This window comes from Podarcis raffonei, chromosome 12 (genome assembly GCF_027172205.1).
Source record: "Podarcis raffonei isolate rPodRaf1 chromosome 12, rPodRaf1.pri, whole genome shotgun sequence".
Classification (NCBI taxonomy): domain Eukaryota; kingdom Metazoa; phylum Chordata; class Lepidosauria; order Squamata; family Lacertidae; genus Podarcis; species Podarcis raffonei.
In genome coordinates this window covers 56,480,526-56,498,082 of record NC_070613.1, presented here as the reverse complement: position 1 = coordinate 56,498,082, position 17,557 = coordinate 56,480,526, and the positions used below count along the sequence as shown (strand labels likewise).

At 41.5% G+C, this 17,557-nt stretch overlaps 1 protein-coding gene across 3 annotated transcripts in view; it reads right to left on the bottom strand.

Annotated features, from left to right (window-relative positions):
- Positions 1 to 17,557, bottom strand: part of SUGCT (succinyl-CoA:glutarate-CoA transferase) — a 291,279-nt gene that overhangs the window by 163,184 nt on the left and 110,538 nt on the right. For all 3 annotated transcript variants that reach the window (XM_053359422.1, XM_053359421.1, XM_053359423.1), the window contains exon 12: positions 16,429 to 16,531. In XM_053359422.1, coding sequence (XP_053215397.1) covers positions 16,429 to 16,531 — 103 coding nt within the window. The remainder of the gene's footprint in view (positions 1 to 16,428; positions 16,532 to 17,557) is intronic.

The following is a 17,557-nucleotide window of genomic DNA, read 5'->3' as shown; positions in this document are numbered from 1 at the left end:
CTCTTTCATGCAAATATAATTTGCAAACATCTGCACCTTATAACTGAACAATCCTTTATTGCATTTACATTTAATTTACAGTTGCATTTGTCTGAATTTTCTATTGTGTATCTGCAATTTCGTTCTTTCTTTCTTTTGTTCAACCTTCTACATAATCTTGGTGTGCATCAACACCAAAATGTCTCTTTATTGAACTCAACCTAAATATGTTCCATTCGGAAAGACACTCTATGGTCCTCAAATTATTTGCACAAACTTATTTCTTATTTTTCTGTATAAAAGGAGGTCAGTGTGAACAGCAGCAGTAACACCTTTAACAACAGCAAAAGCAGAATACTTTCTTCTGTTTAGGTCAGGCTTCCTCAAGCTCGGCCCTCCAGATGTTTTGAGACTACAATTCCCATCATCCCTGACCACTGGTACTGCTAGCTAGGAATCATGGGACTTGTAGGCCAAAAACATCTGGAGGGCCAAGCTTGAGGAAGCCTGGTTTAGGTAGCATCCTTCAGGGATTCTCAAGCACTGCTGTGAAGAGCCCCCCATGAAATAGTTGCCTACCCAGGCACCACCCATTGTTGGGGGCAGTTGCGGCCCAGCCCAGCGGACCTCGGTGGAGCAATACTTGTCAGGATGGCTGGCAGTTAGATTTCCCTTGCCGGCTGCTCTGTTTGGCGGGCTTTCCTGCCAGCCAGGTTTTTAAAATATGGGCCAATCCAGCCAGGCCAGGGGGGCGGGGTTTGGGAGCTGACCAGGTGGAGCAGGCTTCACTCTGTTCCGCCCCCAGTTGATAAAAGCCAGCTATGCCTGACCTCAGGACCACAGCCGGACAAAGGACAAGAGGAGCAAAAGGTTGTCTTGTCCAGTTTGTTCACCTTACTCTGGTTAGGAAGAAGAAGAGAGGAGTTTGGACTTGATATCCCGCCTTTCACTCCCCTAGGAGTCTCAAAGCGGCTCACAATCTCCTTTCCCTTCCTCCCCCACAACAAACACTCTGTGAGGTGAGTGGGGCTGAGAAACTTCAGAGAAGTGTGACTGGCCCAAGGTCACCCAACAGCTGCATGTGGAGGAGCGGAGACGCGAACCCGGTTCCCCAGATTACGAGTCCACCGCTCTTAACCACTACACCACAATGGCTTCCTGTGGTGGGGTCAATGAAAACTGGATCCACAACAACTATTTTGAAATCTCCCTCAAATATGATTCCGTCTCAAACCACATTCTATTTATTTGTATTTCGTAAGACGTGTACACCGCTTGATTTAAAAACAAGAAAATCAAAGCAGTTTTGTTTCCTGGGAGCGGCTTTCACTGTTCATGACCTGTCCATGACAAACAAGAAACATGTAGGTAGATCTTATGATAAGTGAGAGCCCTAAACCCACCCTAAGTTGGCTTTGCAAATGGAGGAAACAGATGAAAGAGCTCATCTTCTGAAGAGTTGACTTGAAATTATGGCAAATTAGAGCATCTATACTGTGTGTAAACTATAATAGGACAGTTTAAACACATTCCAGAGTGTTCAGTGAAGTCCAATTAATTTCCACCATGATGAGTTGTTTCCCTTCCCTGTCCCCCGGCCTGGCATCTAATCCCGAGGAAGAAGTGAAGGGATTCTAGCCATGACAGCCATGCTGAGAAATGAACATTATTTAAAACAGCTGCAACACCTTTTCCAAATTTCCTGTATTGTGAAATGACAGCAGCGTCTGATTTGGTGAAATCCACCCAGCATTGTCTCCTAGTCAACTTGTAAAGAAATAAACCAACACCATATGCTTTATTTGGTGTTTGTTTTTCCATCGGCTGCCTATAATGAGAGGTAGGGAAAGTTTGCACAACAAAAGTAAGAGTTTTATCTGTGTTCAGCTCCAGTGCCACAAGACAACTGAAGGCGTTGCAAAAGCTAAGAGCATTGCGGTGGCAAGCCCCTTCTGAAAGAACCAACAATCTGCCACTATTTTTTATAACCCCAAAACTGAGGCATGGGAAAGAGCCACATACTTTCTTCATTACATGTTGCTTGTAATTACTGTGCCTTTGATTTCATTCGGCGGGTCTAAATTTACTTGATCACACTCTTAAGGTCCCTCCGCCATTTGTTTATTTTTACATCTTGAAGAGGGCTTATTTAAGCACCACGAGCAATTGTTCTACTGAGAAACGACTATTTAAAACTTTCACATCATTGCAGCTGAGTGCTGTGCCTCTTTAATTCATTGCAGGTGCTTTTATAACTGACACCATTTGTAGCTTATACTAATTACTAGGTATTAGAAAGACTGTGAAAAGAGCAGGTAGTTGAAGGAGCCAATCGGCTTAGGTATATCATCTGTTTTACAAAAAGGAAGAAAGGCATAACAATAAAGCATGTCTTCGCTGTTTAGTTGGATTCCAACTTTTATCTGAAAGCAAATCTGATCCCTTGTACTTCTACTCGACTCTCTGGTCCCTTGTACATCATCATTCCATTTCCAGTGTGACCAGAATTGTTTCCACATCAGCCCATTTCTTTGGAATTGCCCTCCTTCATTCACTCACTTTTAATTGAGAATCGAAACAGCAGCATAATCAAATTGTTGTAATCCAATGCTTTTTGGGGTTGTTTTCCTAGATGTTTCCCTCCCCCCTCAGATCTGATTCATTGTTGCTGCTGCTGCTGCTGCAATAGAACATAATTGCAGCTCTAGACAGACAGACTTTTCAGAGCTCTTGTCCATTTTAATTTAATGCAGGGGTGAGGAGCCTGTGGTCCTCCAGATGTGGTTTGACTACACCCCCCATCATCCTTGACCACTGGCCATGCTTGGTGAACTAATGGGAGCTGGAGTCTAACAACAGGCAGAGGTCACAGCTTCCCATTACTGTTTGTTTCCTGTTTGAGGACTGCTTCCTGTTGAGTACAGATGGAGGATTAGTGACAAATAAAAAGGTAAAGGGACCCCTGGCCATTAGGTCCAGTCGTGGCCAACTCTGGGGTTGCGGCGCTCATCTCGCTTTATCTGGCGAACCAGAGCAGCGCACGGAAACGCCGTTTACCTTCCCGCCAGAGTGGTACCTATTTATCCCATCGCGGGGATTTGAACCCCCGACCTTCTGATCAGCAAGTCCTAGGCTCAGTGGTTTAACCCACAGCGCCACCCGCGACCCTTAGTGACAAATAGCCTCTATTAATTGCCCCAATCTCACTTTGTTCCTATAATGCATAAAAGTAGGTGAGGCAGCTTTAACTACACATTGCATCATTTCCCCCTTTTCATTTTTATATTGAAATAGCGATATAAATTTGCTGTAAGAGAGCATGAAAAGGCATGAAAGGAAATCTCCCCTGAAAGCAACAAATGAAAAACAAGCAAATCACTGAGTTCAAACGGCATCTCCCGAAGAGTTTGTAGAGATTTCAATTGTGAAATTGTTGGTCTTCTAACAAAAATATCTAGCTCTATCAGCCTTTACACCTGACCAGAACTGGCTCACTTGATAGGGCAGAGTCACAATGCTAGCATCCTGGCTGCTGCGTCAGGAAGGTGAGGGGAGAGGTATCAGGGAGACCAGTGCAGTCCAAGAGCATTAGCAAAGCCAATCCAACACTTCTGCCAAGTGTGCCCACACTGTGCCAGCCTCTCTACCACTTTAGCCCTCTCCCTTCCTGAAAGGGGCTCCAACACTGTGGCCAGGAAGTTGGGCTCCACTCCAACAGGCAAGCTGCTTCTGTACCCAATGGCTGCAAAGTGCCCAGTGTCATCCCAATGGTTTAGAAGGGACCCCTAGCAGGAATAATGGAATTACAAGCCAGTTAACTTAACGTCTGTTCTGGGTAAACTGGTGGAAAGCATTATTAAATACAGATTTACCAAACATATAGAAAAACATATGGCTTTCACAAGGTAAGACCTAACTATCATTTTAGAGTGCTTCAATAGTGTCAAGAATATGGATAGGGATGATCCAGTAGACATTGTGTCTTTACGACTTTCAAAAACCTTTTAATGAAGTCCCTCACCAAAGACCCCTGAGCACATTTAGCAGGAAACAGGTTCTTTAATGCATCAGTAACTGGTTAAAGAACAAGACGCACAGAGTAGGAATAAATGGGCAGTTGTCACAATGGAGAGATGTAATGATCTGGAATTAGAGGTGAGCGATGAAGTGGCCAAGCTCATTGATGCCACCAAATTGTTCAAAATAATCTCTGCAAACTGTCAGAGTTGGTATTAAAATGGAAGGTGTAGCAAGGAGTGCTTTTTCTCAGGGGGTACTGGCACCTCTTTTTGTTGTTGTTAAAGAGTGTGGCACTTAATGCAACAACTTCATGGTGAATACTGGTGCCTGTTTTTCTAGAAAAAAAGCATTGGTAGTAAGTGTAAAGTCATGCCTGCCGGGGCAGAAAACCTCAACTTCCCGGTGTCTCAACTGCTAGTGACTGACCAGGAAAGAGATATTGGAATGGTGTTGGATAGCCTGAAGAAAATGTCGCCCTAGTGTGTGAAAAGGGCAAATCCCATGCACGAGATTATTAGGAAGTAGAATGAAAGTTAAGCTCCCAATATCACAACGTTGTTTTCCAAATCTCAAGTGTGACTGCACTTGGAATACTGTGTCCAATTCCAGTTGCCACACCTCAAAAAGGATATTGCAGAGTTGGAAAACATTCCTCCATGAGAAAACGTTACAGCATTTGTGGCTTTGGGATTTAGAGAAAAAGTGAGTGTAAAGGGACACAGTAGAAGTGTACACGATTTAGAACAGTGTGGGGAAAGGAGAGAGAGAGAAATTCCTCTGAGCTCAAAATACCAGAACCTGGGATGGTCCAGTGAAGCTGAATGCTGGAAGGTCCTATAATCTGTTATAGAAGCCAATGTAGTAATGGCCATCAAATTTGATGGCTTTTAAAGGATTTAAATTCGCTGTTGATGGCTACTGCTCATGATGACTGTGTACTACCCTCCAGTCTCAGAAGTGGTGTGCCTCACAAGGACGGAGAGGGCTGCTGAACTCAGGTCTTGGCTGCAGGCTTCTCATGAGCATCTGGTTGGCAACCGCAAGAACAGGATGCTGGACTAGATGGGTGTTAAGAAGAGCCATCCTGCAATTATGACAGCTGCAGCCTTTTTCTCTAACCGCTTCCTAATTACTCTACTGGCTGTATCATTTTTCCTTTTAGAGGGGTTAATTGTGGTTCGTGCTCATCTCCTTGAATGAACACTGCAAGTTAACACAAATACATATATGAAAGCACAACACCTGGAAAATTCTCCCCTCCCTTCCATTTTCTTATTTCAATGTACCTCCTGTGTCATTCCAAAACATGTGAAACCAATTTGGTCCATCTCAGTGGTCTCTCTCTCTCTCTCTCTCTCTCTCTCTCTCTCTCTCTGATAATCATGTATCTTTTTATGTTTAAGGATTAAAGTTTTCCTTTAAAGCAGAGTTGGAACCACCAATGTATCATATTAATAAAGGCATATGTAAACACAGATAGTACAGTTGCCATAGCCCCTCCCTCAATTATGAATATTGAAACTGCTTCCAATTCAATGCAGGCATGCCAAAGAGCCTGTTGAAATCAGAGGGATGAGATCTCAACATGCGATAAAAGGTGCTGAAATATGGAAGGCTGGAGAAGGATGAAGGTCTCTGCATATTGTGCTGTGTAACAAAGGAATGTTTCTGGCTCCTCTGCCTGGCTTCCAGGGAGCAACTGCTTCCGGTTTCCTTACAGTTTATCAGCTGGCATTACAACAGAACATAACTTTAGACAAGCACTTAACGGAGGCACATTTGCAAGGCTGGTGTGTCCCCATTGTTAATATTATTGCATAACATGAAGGCTGGCAACATTAACCTTGCTATGTAGGAATCCCTTGCAGACAACCGCAGTGCCTGGAGACAGTCAGGTTGTGCATCCACAGCAGTGACCAGAGGAGAAATGACCACTGGAAGGAGCGCAGAGAGAAGAAACGCCCTAATGCATCTGAAGCACAGCCAGACGCCTTCATCTGCAACAAAGCATCTCTCTCCTGTATTAGTTTCTACAGCCACAGCAGGCGCTGTAACTCTGTTTGACTTCACCCCGAAAGCACACTCTTCCATTGTCTTCCAAGACAGATAGATGCCAACCAGTGCATATTATTATTATTATTATTATTATTATTATTATTATTATTCTAACTCCCCACCCTGACAGGGACTCAAGGCGGCTTACAGATAAAACAGGAAAATAAAAAAAACATAGTGGGGAATATGATAATTAAAAAACAAACATTCATGTAATTAAAAACTTGCGCCTCAAGGAGTTCATTTTGGTGCTGCTATCACAGCAGTTTGACTTCACTCCCAGAGACACACTCCGTTCTCTTGAGACAGACAGATGCCAACCAACAAGGGAGTGCAAAGGTGAAAAAATATGCATACACAAATATTTTTTTTCTACTAGGACATAGCAGCTTTAGCGATAACTGCCCCCACCAACCCCAGATTCTTTCTGGAAGAAATGTAAAGACATACAGGTCCTTTTGTGCATTTTTGCTGCCATGCAACTTTGATGACACATCTAAGACCTATCCATGTGCTTCAGTGAATGCACGCAGGCTTGAAATGGAGAGGTGCACACACAAAAACCTTCCCCCAGGTTCCCACATGTGCTGGCATTGTTCTAAGGAACTCAGGACAGCCTGCATGGTCCTCCATATAATAATGGCTCCAAAGGCTTCATAGTGGAGCTGAAGACCACCTCTCTATCCACCACACTACCTATTATTTCAAAGGTTTTCAACAAGGAGGCATGTCTGCAAAGCAAGGGTCAACCTCAATGTCTTCAAAAGGCGGTGACGTTATTTCTAGTCCCAAAAGGCCAAAGGACGGAGTGCCAAGAATATTTTTCAAAAGGTGGAGAAGCAGACCTGTCACGCAAACTTTTGAAAGCTTCTTGGCAGATTCTTTTTTTTAATTTGGAATCCTAGTAATTCAAAACATATTGGGTGTCCCCTCAGAAAAATGTGTTTCAAATGGTGTGATTTTTTTTTTCTAGAAAGGAAATGAATGAACACACACAGGCACACACATATTCACACATATGTATTAACCTCGACATTCACTTCTAAAAATGAAATTGAAGGATGCTAACCTAAAATTTCAGTGGAGTTGAAGTACATAAAACAATGCACTGAATTATGGCCTTACCCTGCAATCCCAATGACAATGAACAGCAGAGCTTCAAGTAATATTAGAAAAAAGCAACAAACTGAACATTTTGAAGGCCTAATAATAATGAATCAGTTTGCAAGGCACATGCACACATGATCAGAAATATAAGAGGTGCTTCCACTGGTTTAGTGCTTAGAGTCTCAGAGGAGAACTGTGATACCTGAGTTCAAATCCCTGCTCAGCTACAACCTTCATTGCAAGGTTATGTGAGATTAAAAAGTAGAAACAAGGTGTAGAAACAAGGCAGGATAAAAGCATAATAAATAAATGTCTGTATCCATACATATCACCAACCTGCAGAAATGATGAAAACTAGTGGAAGCAGGCACCGAAACATATCTCCCCCAAAATAAAACAAGGGAATGATACAAATGAGCAGTGCACTCCTAATGTATTTCTGTTCAGAAGTATACCGAGAATGTTACATAAGGTAAAGGTAAAGGACCCGACAGTTAAGTCCAGTCGCAGACGACTCTGGGGTTGCGGCGCTCATCTCGCTTTACTGGCAGAGGGAGCTGATGTTTGTCCGCAGACAGTTTTTCCAGGTCATGTGGCCAGCAAGACTAAGCCGCTTCTGGCGAAACCAGAGCAGCGCACGGAAATGCCGTTTACCTTCCCGCCAGAGCGGTACCTATTTATCTACTTGCACTTTTGGCGTGCTTTTGAACTGATGTATGCCCTAATGTATATCTGCTCAGAAGTATACCAAGAATGTTACATAAGACTTACTCCTAAATAAGTGTGTGAAGGACTGCAGCCTGCGTCCCTCCTTCCATCTACAAGGAGACAGTTTCATCATTGGCATGAGAACTGAAGATTCCACCTTTCAATCTGCTATTATTCTCAACACACATTTTGTTGGAAATGATTTTGGTTGTCCTTTAACGTATATGCGGATAAACACAGCTACAAGTATGAAAGTGGTGTCACGGGTTTTTTAGGAGTAAATTTAGGGAAAGTTTTAAGATTCCTGGCCTCCAAATAAACACACTGAATCATTCATATATATATATATATATATATATATATATATATATATATATATATATATACACACACACACACACACACACACACACATATCTACATATATATATATATATCTACACATATACCGTATATATAATGATCAGAGGAGAAAGGAGCACAGTCTTATGTTCTACTCTAGAGAAGAACCATAACAAAATTGTACAAGAAGTTGGCTGAATGCAAAAGGGTAGGTACAGGGCCAAATCCCATAATTCACAAAACCAAGTGGAAAAATCCCATAATTCACAAAAACCAGTGGGAAAGCAAGCAGATACATTTATTACAAGTGATCTCTCGGGTCAGCATGCAACATTCAGTTAGGCAACCTTCCATCTAATTTTTGCGGCTGCTCAGGCAGACCTAGTCATTTGATAAGTTGCTATTTTGTTTTTGCCATTCATAAAAAAATCAGTTGTGTGACTGATTTGACTTTTTGGTTATCGTATCAGCAACAAAAGCCAAGAGGTAGAAGGGAAGACAAATTATTCAATCATTTGTCAAGATAAAGTATTAAGACAAGAATAAAATGTCCTCGATAGAGACAAGCAGCCAGAGCAGTCCCTCGAGGATTAACTTTAGAGTTTATTTTAGTCTGAATTTTCTTAAGTGATTTGGAAGACGAAGACGATGACTTTAACATTGTTCGATGACCCCAAGCCAGGAAGCATTGTTAACACAAGGTCAAATCAGAAAATTGTGCAATATATATTGGATGATGCCTTGAACTGGAGCAATAGAAGCGGAATAAAATTATCAGTAGTACCAAGTACAAATCATGGAGGAAATAAGCAAATAAAACTGAGTGTCCAGCTAGGAATGGAGGCTATCTGGGTGGTTGGCCAGGGTGGACTTGAGCAGAAAGCCTTGCCAAAAACGTGTTTTGAAAGCCCCAAGCAACATGTGCAGACTGCTGTGGATCTCTGCAACAAAGTATGCGTACACTGGAAATGGGCCTCAATGACATTCTAACCAAAGCCTCTGAAATCTAGGAAGGGGTGGCAGCTATTGTGTCTCTAGCAGCCACAAAGAAGTATTATTATTATTATAATTATTATTATTATTATTATTATTATTATTATTATTATTACATTTGTATACTGCCCTATACTCGTTCACAACATAAAATGACAATATAAAAAACACAAAAAACATAGTAAGAATCCAATAAACCCCCATTCCATGACACATTTAAAAGGTCATAGGATGTCTATCAGCCAAAGGCCTGGTTAAAAATGGAACGTTTTTGCCCGGCGCCTAAAGGTGTATAATGAAGGCACCAGCCATCTCAAATTGCAATCCTAATTCCATTTACATGGGAGTAAGCCCCACTCAATTCAAAGGGACAAGTGCATGTGGTTCGGATTGTGCAATTAGTCTGGGAAAGAGCAGGTCCCTCTTTTGAAGCAGGATACTCACCCAGGAATTGTTACCTGTGCCTTTTCTTATTTAGAAGCGCTGGATGCCAAAGATTCCTGGCAAGGTTTGAGAGAGAGAAATAATTTCTCTTGACTTGGATAAGAGTCAACAGACATTTGCTAATCACTATATAAGCTTTAAAAGACATCTGAAGGCAGCCCTGTATATGGAAGTTTTAATGTTTAACGTTTTATTATGTTTTTGTATATGCCATACGAGTGGCTGAGACAACCCAGTCAGATGTGTGGGGTAATAACAACAACAACAGATTATGCAAACCATAGCCTGCAATTCCACAGAACAGAGTAATGGACCTGATGCTTTGTGATACTGTGAACATTTAAAATACGGTGCCAGGAATATTTTCACTTGGGTGTGTTAAAAGAAAATTATGCAGGACAGATGTGCATGACCCTTGCTATAGGATATAGGAACTGCATGCACTTATCCTGAGCCAGACTATTGGTCCACACAGCCCCAAACTGGTATAGTAACAGAGGGTCCTTTTTTAAAAATGCGGAGATCCAAGAAGTCTGGGACCTTCAGCACACAAAATTAGGGCATCATGTCCATGAAGTGCCATGAACTAGATGACTGGGGTAACAAACTCCAGAAAGGAAGACAGCATGCAGGGTAAGAGCACTGCCATGTGGAAAGCGTCTATGGCTGTTACAAGACTGTGTATCTGCTGCCCATAGATTCCACATACACAGACAGTGGTTGGGCTACCAGCAAAGGTTGTACAGTTGTGATCTCTTGCTTCCTGCCAATGGGATGGAGGCATCCAAAGGGGGGGGGAGTGGGGAGGGAGAAAAACTTCCTTCCTTTTCCAAGGGTAGGTCCCCTGTTTCCTCATCTGTATGGGCAGCTGCCATACAGATGTGCCCTGACAAAGGAACAGGTGATTCAGAGAGGTTAGCAAAGCCAAGTAACTTTGTAACTTCCTAGTAATAACACAAGATGAAAACAAGGAGATACTTTTCAGCATTCAAACATATCACTACTTCAGCTGGGTGTTTATTTCTGGACTGTACTTATCCTCTTTGGAAGGGTGGCTAAAAGGAACTAAACTGGACTTCTGGGAGAGGAAGAACAAGGTTCCTGTATTTTATTTTATTTTTTTAAAAAATGTTAAAATTATTTTTTATGGCAATGTGAAGTCAGGGAAGTGTTATTGAGGGCTGGCCGCTCGCCACAGGGTGGGGTTTTGTTTTGGTATCCTTTTAGAGCTTGCAGGTGTTTGGCATGAACTGGAATCAAGGACAGCTGTGATAGTTCAGATCTGCTATTTCCCTCCCAATATTTCTCAGAAGTGATGCAGTGTGGTGATGTCTCACACCTGATATCCTCTACTTGTGTGGCATGTCTAACTGCACTGTTACAAAAAGTCTATCCATTTTATAGCTTTTTTTTAATGTGCAGATCACAGCAGTAGACTGGCAATGACTATCTAACAACACACAGCCCAAACTCTATCTGGATCAAAACGAGACACTGTTGATATATCCTGTGTTATTTTCTTAATTTATTTTCCACAGGCTCTTCCAGAATGCATGATACTATAGACTGGTATGTAAAAGAATCCGCTTTTTTGGAGATCAAGACATCTGCCTGCATTCCACATACTTGAAAACTAAACATCTTGATGCTGCAGCCCTGCGCAATACCTGCTTTGTTTGTTTGGGTTTTGTTCTGTTACATCTTTTGGAAACAACAAAATAGTGTCTATTTTACTCTGAATGTCTTTTAAAAGCAACAACAATAGTTTGTTTATGTTATTTTTAAAAAACAGAATTCCTGATTATATGTCATGCACAAGTTCCCTAGAGTATTTCTGACCATATTGAGATCATCTAGCAAGTGTTTAAAACTTATTGGGAATTCCTTTCCTGCACAATCTTGGCCTGATTAAAAAGAGGATTTAAAAAAAAATGAATGAAAACTGCCTGGTTATAAAAAGCTGCATGGAAATGGCTAGCATGACTGTAATTTTCCTGATTGCAAAGAAGTTCTACAAACATAGTGACTCGTTTATATGTTAACCAAAAATAAATTGTTCTCTTCAAATATTTTGACTGCTGCACTGCTATCCCCCCTCCCCCCGGTGAATCTCTAAACCTAAAACAGGAAAAAGCTGCAACCCAGAAGAAAAAGCTGCTTAACTCCGGTTGAAATGTTAATAAATGGTACATTACTACAGTTCTCCCAAAACAGTACAACTTCAGCATTGTTGTTGTTTAGTCGTTTAGTCGTGTCCGACTCTTCATGACCCCGTGGACCAGAGCACGCCAGGCATTCCTGTCTTCCACTGCCTCCCGCAGTTTGGTCAGACTCATGTTCGTAGCTTCGAGAACACCGTCCAACCATCTCGTCCTCTGTCGTCCCCTTCTCCTTGTGCCCTCCATCTCCCCCAACATCAGGGTCTTTTCCAGGGAGTCTTCTCTTCTCATGAGGTGGCCAAAGTCTTGGAGCCTCAGCTTCAGGATCTGTCCTTCCAGTGAGCACTCAGGGCTGATTTCCTTCAGAATGGAGAGGTTTGATCTTCTTGCAGTCCATGGGACTCTCAAGAGTCTCCTCCAGCACCATAATTCAAAAGAATCAATTCTTCAGCAATCAGTCTTCTTGATGGTCCAGCATACTGATGGCCAATTGTATGTCTGAATGTTCCTTCTCAGGGCTGGTCCACAAGACTTTGCAAATGGCGTTGCCTGTCCATCTCAAGGTCAAAGGCTAGCAGCTGCTCAGTAGAAAGGTCCTGCACAGATAGAAATAACTGCAGGTATGAATGTTCATATGATTCTGGGGACGGTAGATTGTATGGCCCCCCCTGTAAGATACTTCTCCATTTCTGTAACACTCCGGGATGAGAAAACCAGAAAGTACTAGGTTGTTTTTAAAAATGAGGGGAAAGTCTGATAAGCCATTTAAATCCCAGTTAATTGCGGGTGGCGCTGTGGGTAAAAGCCTCAGCGCCTAGGGCTTGCCGATTGAAAGGTTGGCGGTTCGAATCCCCGTGGCGGGATGCGCTCCCGCTGCTCGGTCCCAGCGCCTGCCAACCTAGCAGTTCGAAAGCACCCCCGGGTGCAAGTAGATAAATAGGGACCGCTTACTAGCGGGAAGGTAAACGGCGTTCCGTGTGCTGCGCTGGCTCGCCAGATGCAGCTTTGTCACGCTGGCCACGTGACCCGGAAGTGTCTCCGGACAGCGCTGGCCCCCGGCCTCTTGAGTGAGATGGGCGCACAACCCCAGAGTCTGTCAAGACTGGCCCGTACGGGCAGGGGTACCTTTACCTTTACCTTTAATTGTTTTTTTAAAAGCATGCCTGTCCCACTTCATAGTGATAAGCCAGACTTTGATATAATGGGGCAAAAAACAGCAGCTGGTGCTGCTCCTTCAAGTCTTAAGAAATTTCTACTCATATTAAACTTGGTGCTACTTAAGAGAAATCCAATGGACTTGCAGACCAAGGAAATGCCAAGAAACGGATTCCAATCTAGAAATCTTAAATCAAGCAGTAAAACAATTCATTCAACATCTGCAATATAATCAATTGCAATGTGTTTAATAAAATTGACTCATGACTTAGCCAACATCTTTAAACAAGTGGCAGCTGTATTCATAATCATGAGATTATTATTAAAAAGGAAGCTACACCACCATTCTACTTGCTGGGGGTCAGAACAGCTCTTGGCTTTATGTGACCTCAACAAAAGCATAACACAACACAGTTTGGCTTCTCATTTAAAGATACAGCATGTTACAACTGATGTGAAGAGCTCCTTTTTGCTTCAGATCCCCACTTCCACCTCTGCTGTGGTGCCCAGAATCTAAAACTCTCTCAGGGGGCTTGCCTTTCCCTACTCACTACAAGCTTTTGTTGAAAAGTGTCTAATTTCAGTGGCCCTGTTTGGCTCTGTAACTGATTAGTGCTGCTTAAAATTTTAAATTATCTTTAGTATTGGTATTTAAAATGTTGCCCTTTATTACATTTTTGTGCTGTTAGACATCACTTTTTGAGTTCTTTGGGTTGAAAAGTGAGAAATACTTTTTAATAGAAATAAAAATAAATCATGTTTCCCATGTGAGTTATTTTTATAAAATTTCTTTGATTAATTTATTTAAGATACTTATAGACAGCTTAGTATTTTTAAAAAAAGAAATCAAAGTAGTATCCACAAAAATTCAAGGCACACAATAATAACCCAACAGCATTAAAAACAGTGTGCAATAAAATTCATCTTTGCAATGGGGGCGAGGCGGGGGGACAGCACAGGTATGAGCAACAACTATTCTGAAAATGCTTAGGTGTAAAGAATACTGTGAAGAGAAATCCAGTTGATTAAGTATCAACTTTAAGTAACAAAGAGATCATTTCATTTCAAATAACAATCCCTATAAATGTGGTGATTCTGTTTAGATGACCTGGCAGACCCGTGTCTCCATGTCTCACTGAACAGCTGTGGCCTTGCAGACATGGGCTGCCGCTTGCCGAGGACAGATTTTTCACCAGAGAGCCTTTGCATCCAGGCCCTTCTGATCTGAAAAAGGAGCAATGATGGGGAACATTAACTGGCAGAAGACAGGAAGAAAATGAGGTTGTAATTATTATCGGGGGAAAGAGCCTTTAACATAAAGACTAGAAACTGATGTGAACCACAACAAAAGGAAGCCACTACAGAAAGTTAAAAGGTTTGCATGTGAAATTTTAAATAGGAACGTCTGAAAGTTCAGTTTAAGGAGCCAGTCTTCCCCCCAGCGTGATCCTTAAATATCACCTTTCGCAGTGTTAAAAGGTTTACATTTTGCAGTCCTTTGAACATATGCATAATCACTAATTTAGCACCACCATGTGAATAAACCTCTAACAAAACACTTGTAAAACCAACCTGCTGTAAGTGCTCAAAAGCCGCAGCTTAAATCCCTGTGAAAGTTACAAAGCGAGAATGTTGGCTTTCCTGCAGACCACAGGCAACTTCAGCACTGCATTCCCTTGTCCCACGAATTGCAGCCCACTGTCTCCCAACATTTCCATTCTGATGTCGCGCTGACCTATTTGCAAACTTTCATCACACCTGTCCTTCTCACCCTCCTCATAGGATACCAGCAAGAGAGACACCTCTGTCTCTGCGCAGTCTAACATCCTTCTGCCTCCCCCACACCACCACCCAACATGTTCTGAAGAGTCCTCCAGTTCTCTGGAGCAAAGTGAGGTGGGGTGTCACTGAAGGCTGCAGTGGGAAGGGGAGGTGGTAAAAAAAGAAAAGAAAGGGCACTTCTCTTCTTCCATTAAGGGATGGGTTAAAAAAAAACCTTCTGTGATTGTAAGGACACCAAATGGATCCCACAATTTTTTAAAAAAATAAAAAATATTCCATTTGGCACAAGTAATAAGGCAACAGTGATAGATCCTAAAGAACAGGCAAACTTCCATGGGATGAGAAGGTTCATCAAGTGACTCAGTCCTAAGCCATTTAGGGTTTAAAGGTAACAACCATCAGCGCTTGAAAGCAAACCAGCAACCTGTGCAACTGATTCAATAAAGGGGGCACATGATTCCAGCACTTGACCCAGCAGAACTTTCATGGATTTAAGTTTCCACGTGCTTTTCAGGGGGAAACCCACACAGAATGTGACATAGACATGCAGCATGTAACAAAAGCATGAGGTCCCATGGCCTCACCTGACCTTCTCAGCAATGGGCACAGCTTCCTCTTTTTTAAAGTTACTGCTTTATTAAGCAAGTTGTCCATAAACTTTTCACATTTGAAACCAAGTCTACTCACAGCCTTTATTGTATAGAACTGTCCCATCATGTGGCACGGACTTTTTAAAGAACAGATTACTTTGTCGCAATATGTGGAGAATTTGCAAATATGTGGAGAATCTGCAGACAACAGCCTCACTTCTACAGTTAACAAATATTACTGGTTATAGAATAGTTAATCTTATTGGCTTCAGTGGGATAGTGTTCACCAATCACTGTCTTGACAGTATTCAGTAACTTCTGAACACACAAAAAAGGAAATATTTCAGTCAATGCCTTCTTATCAATGGCATTGTAACTTTTTGAAACCAGAGGAATAACAGAGAAAAGACCAATAAAAACAATAGCTTAAGGTCAAAATTGGATGATTTTAGCATCTGAATAACATGCACCTCAAGAAAAGAGATATCAGTTTTTATGTACCTAAACATACCTGTTGCAATTTTATATAAAACTACAAAGATTTGATGGTGCCTCTGCTTCCATTACTTCAGATGGTGATAACTTAACATACAGTGATTCTACTTTTTCTGCTACAAAAACCTGAAAACATTTAGATAACCCAGACTGAGCCTTTGGAATAAGGTTGACCACAAATATAATGAATAGCATGTATCATGTTGAGCACTGCTGACCAGAAGGGTCCAGTACCCAGCCCACAGCAAGCACAACAAATTGTATTATTAGATATAGAACGACAAATTGTACACTCACAGAGAACATGCCATTCCAGAGCAAACTCCCTATGCCCTGAAAGTTCATCGAACTGTAGTCAGGATATGGCTCAGGATCTAATAGACCAACTGTGTGACACAATACAAAACAGAGTCAAGATTTCCTAGGATTCGGCTTTTAAAATGTCTATAGTAAGTTATCTCTTTGCTATACTGTGCCACTACTTTTGTTATCATCATAATTATTTGTACGGTAGCATCAACTGAGGTTGGATAAATGGAAGAGGAGCAAACGTGAATAAATTTAAACAAGCATTCAAAGGTTTATCGAAGAGAACTGACCTGAGGATCCGAGAACACTTGCTGCATGCTATTGATTGGACCATATGGAACACCACTACCTTCAAAGAGTTCTAGCCATTTGGTGGTCTCTTTTTCCAAAAACCTAGGAATAAGGAAACATGCGGTTTGAACTATCCATTTCAGCCAGCATTTTTTATATATATATAAGCTAGTTTCTCTCAAAGTAGTAAATAATGCAGTAAAAATGTTCTGCACATGTTCCTCAGAAATACAGAGACTAAGCCCTGGGGCAAAAATCATGGTTAGACTGTCTTACAATTCTATCTGATTTTCTGATGCAATCCAGCAGTGATGCAAACCAAAATTACCAGCAGTTTCAATAAAACCCAGTACATTTCCTCCCATTCTTAATTACTGTAATGAGCTTCACATTTTTTTTATTTCACGTCTATTTTTCACAACAAAAAGATAGATGTGATGTGGTTAAGAGACATATGCACGAGAAAAGGTCTATTTTTAAACACAAAGATCCAATTCAAAGCCTTGCAAAGTTTTCTCCTCCTTTACATCTGAAACACATGTCCCAATTAAAAACCGCAATTGTTAGTCAGATAACAACATTGATTACATATTTATGTGTTGTATGATTGTAATATTTGTCCCAAGGTCATCCGGTTTTGCATATGATATACTATACTTATCCTGAACAACCCAAATTTCCTTGGTTTACTTGCTTGCCTCCTTGGGGTCATTTACAGAATCTTACTTCGTTATCATGTTCCTATCATTAGAGACATTTCCTGCTTCCTCCTCCCTATGTGGAGTTGTTTAGATGAAGTTCACAGACAGTTCTGAACAAAAGCAAACATTTAAACAAGCTTTTACATTGCCCTTTTTGAGGTAGTCTGAATCAAAGCGCTTGGAAATGTACCCTTGCCAAATATGTGTCTGTTATTTTATCATTGTGCAACGAAACAGGCAGCCACACACACAAGGTCTGTAAATGCTGTGACAAATATTGCCAAAGAACTTTTCCACAATCAGCATTCTCTAGGCTGCACTTTGGATTTGAAAGCATATATCTTTGAAGAATAGGGAACATCCAGGCATGCACTGTCAAAAATAATGAACGTGATATGCAAAAAGCTGAAGCACTTTAAGATGCTTC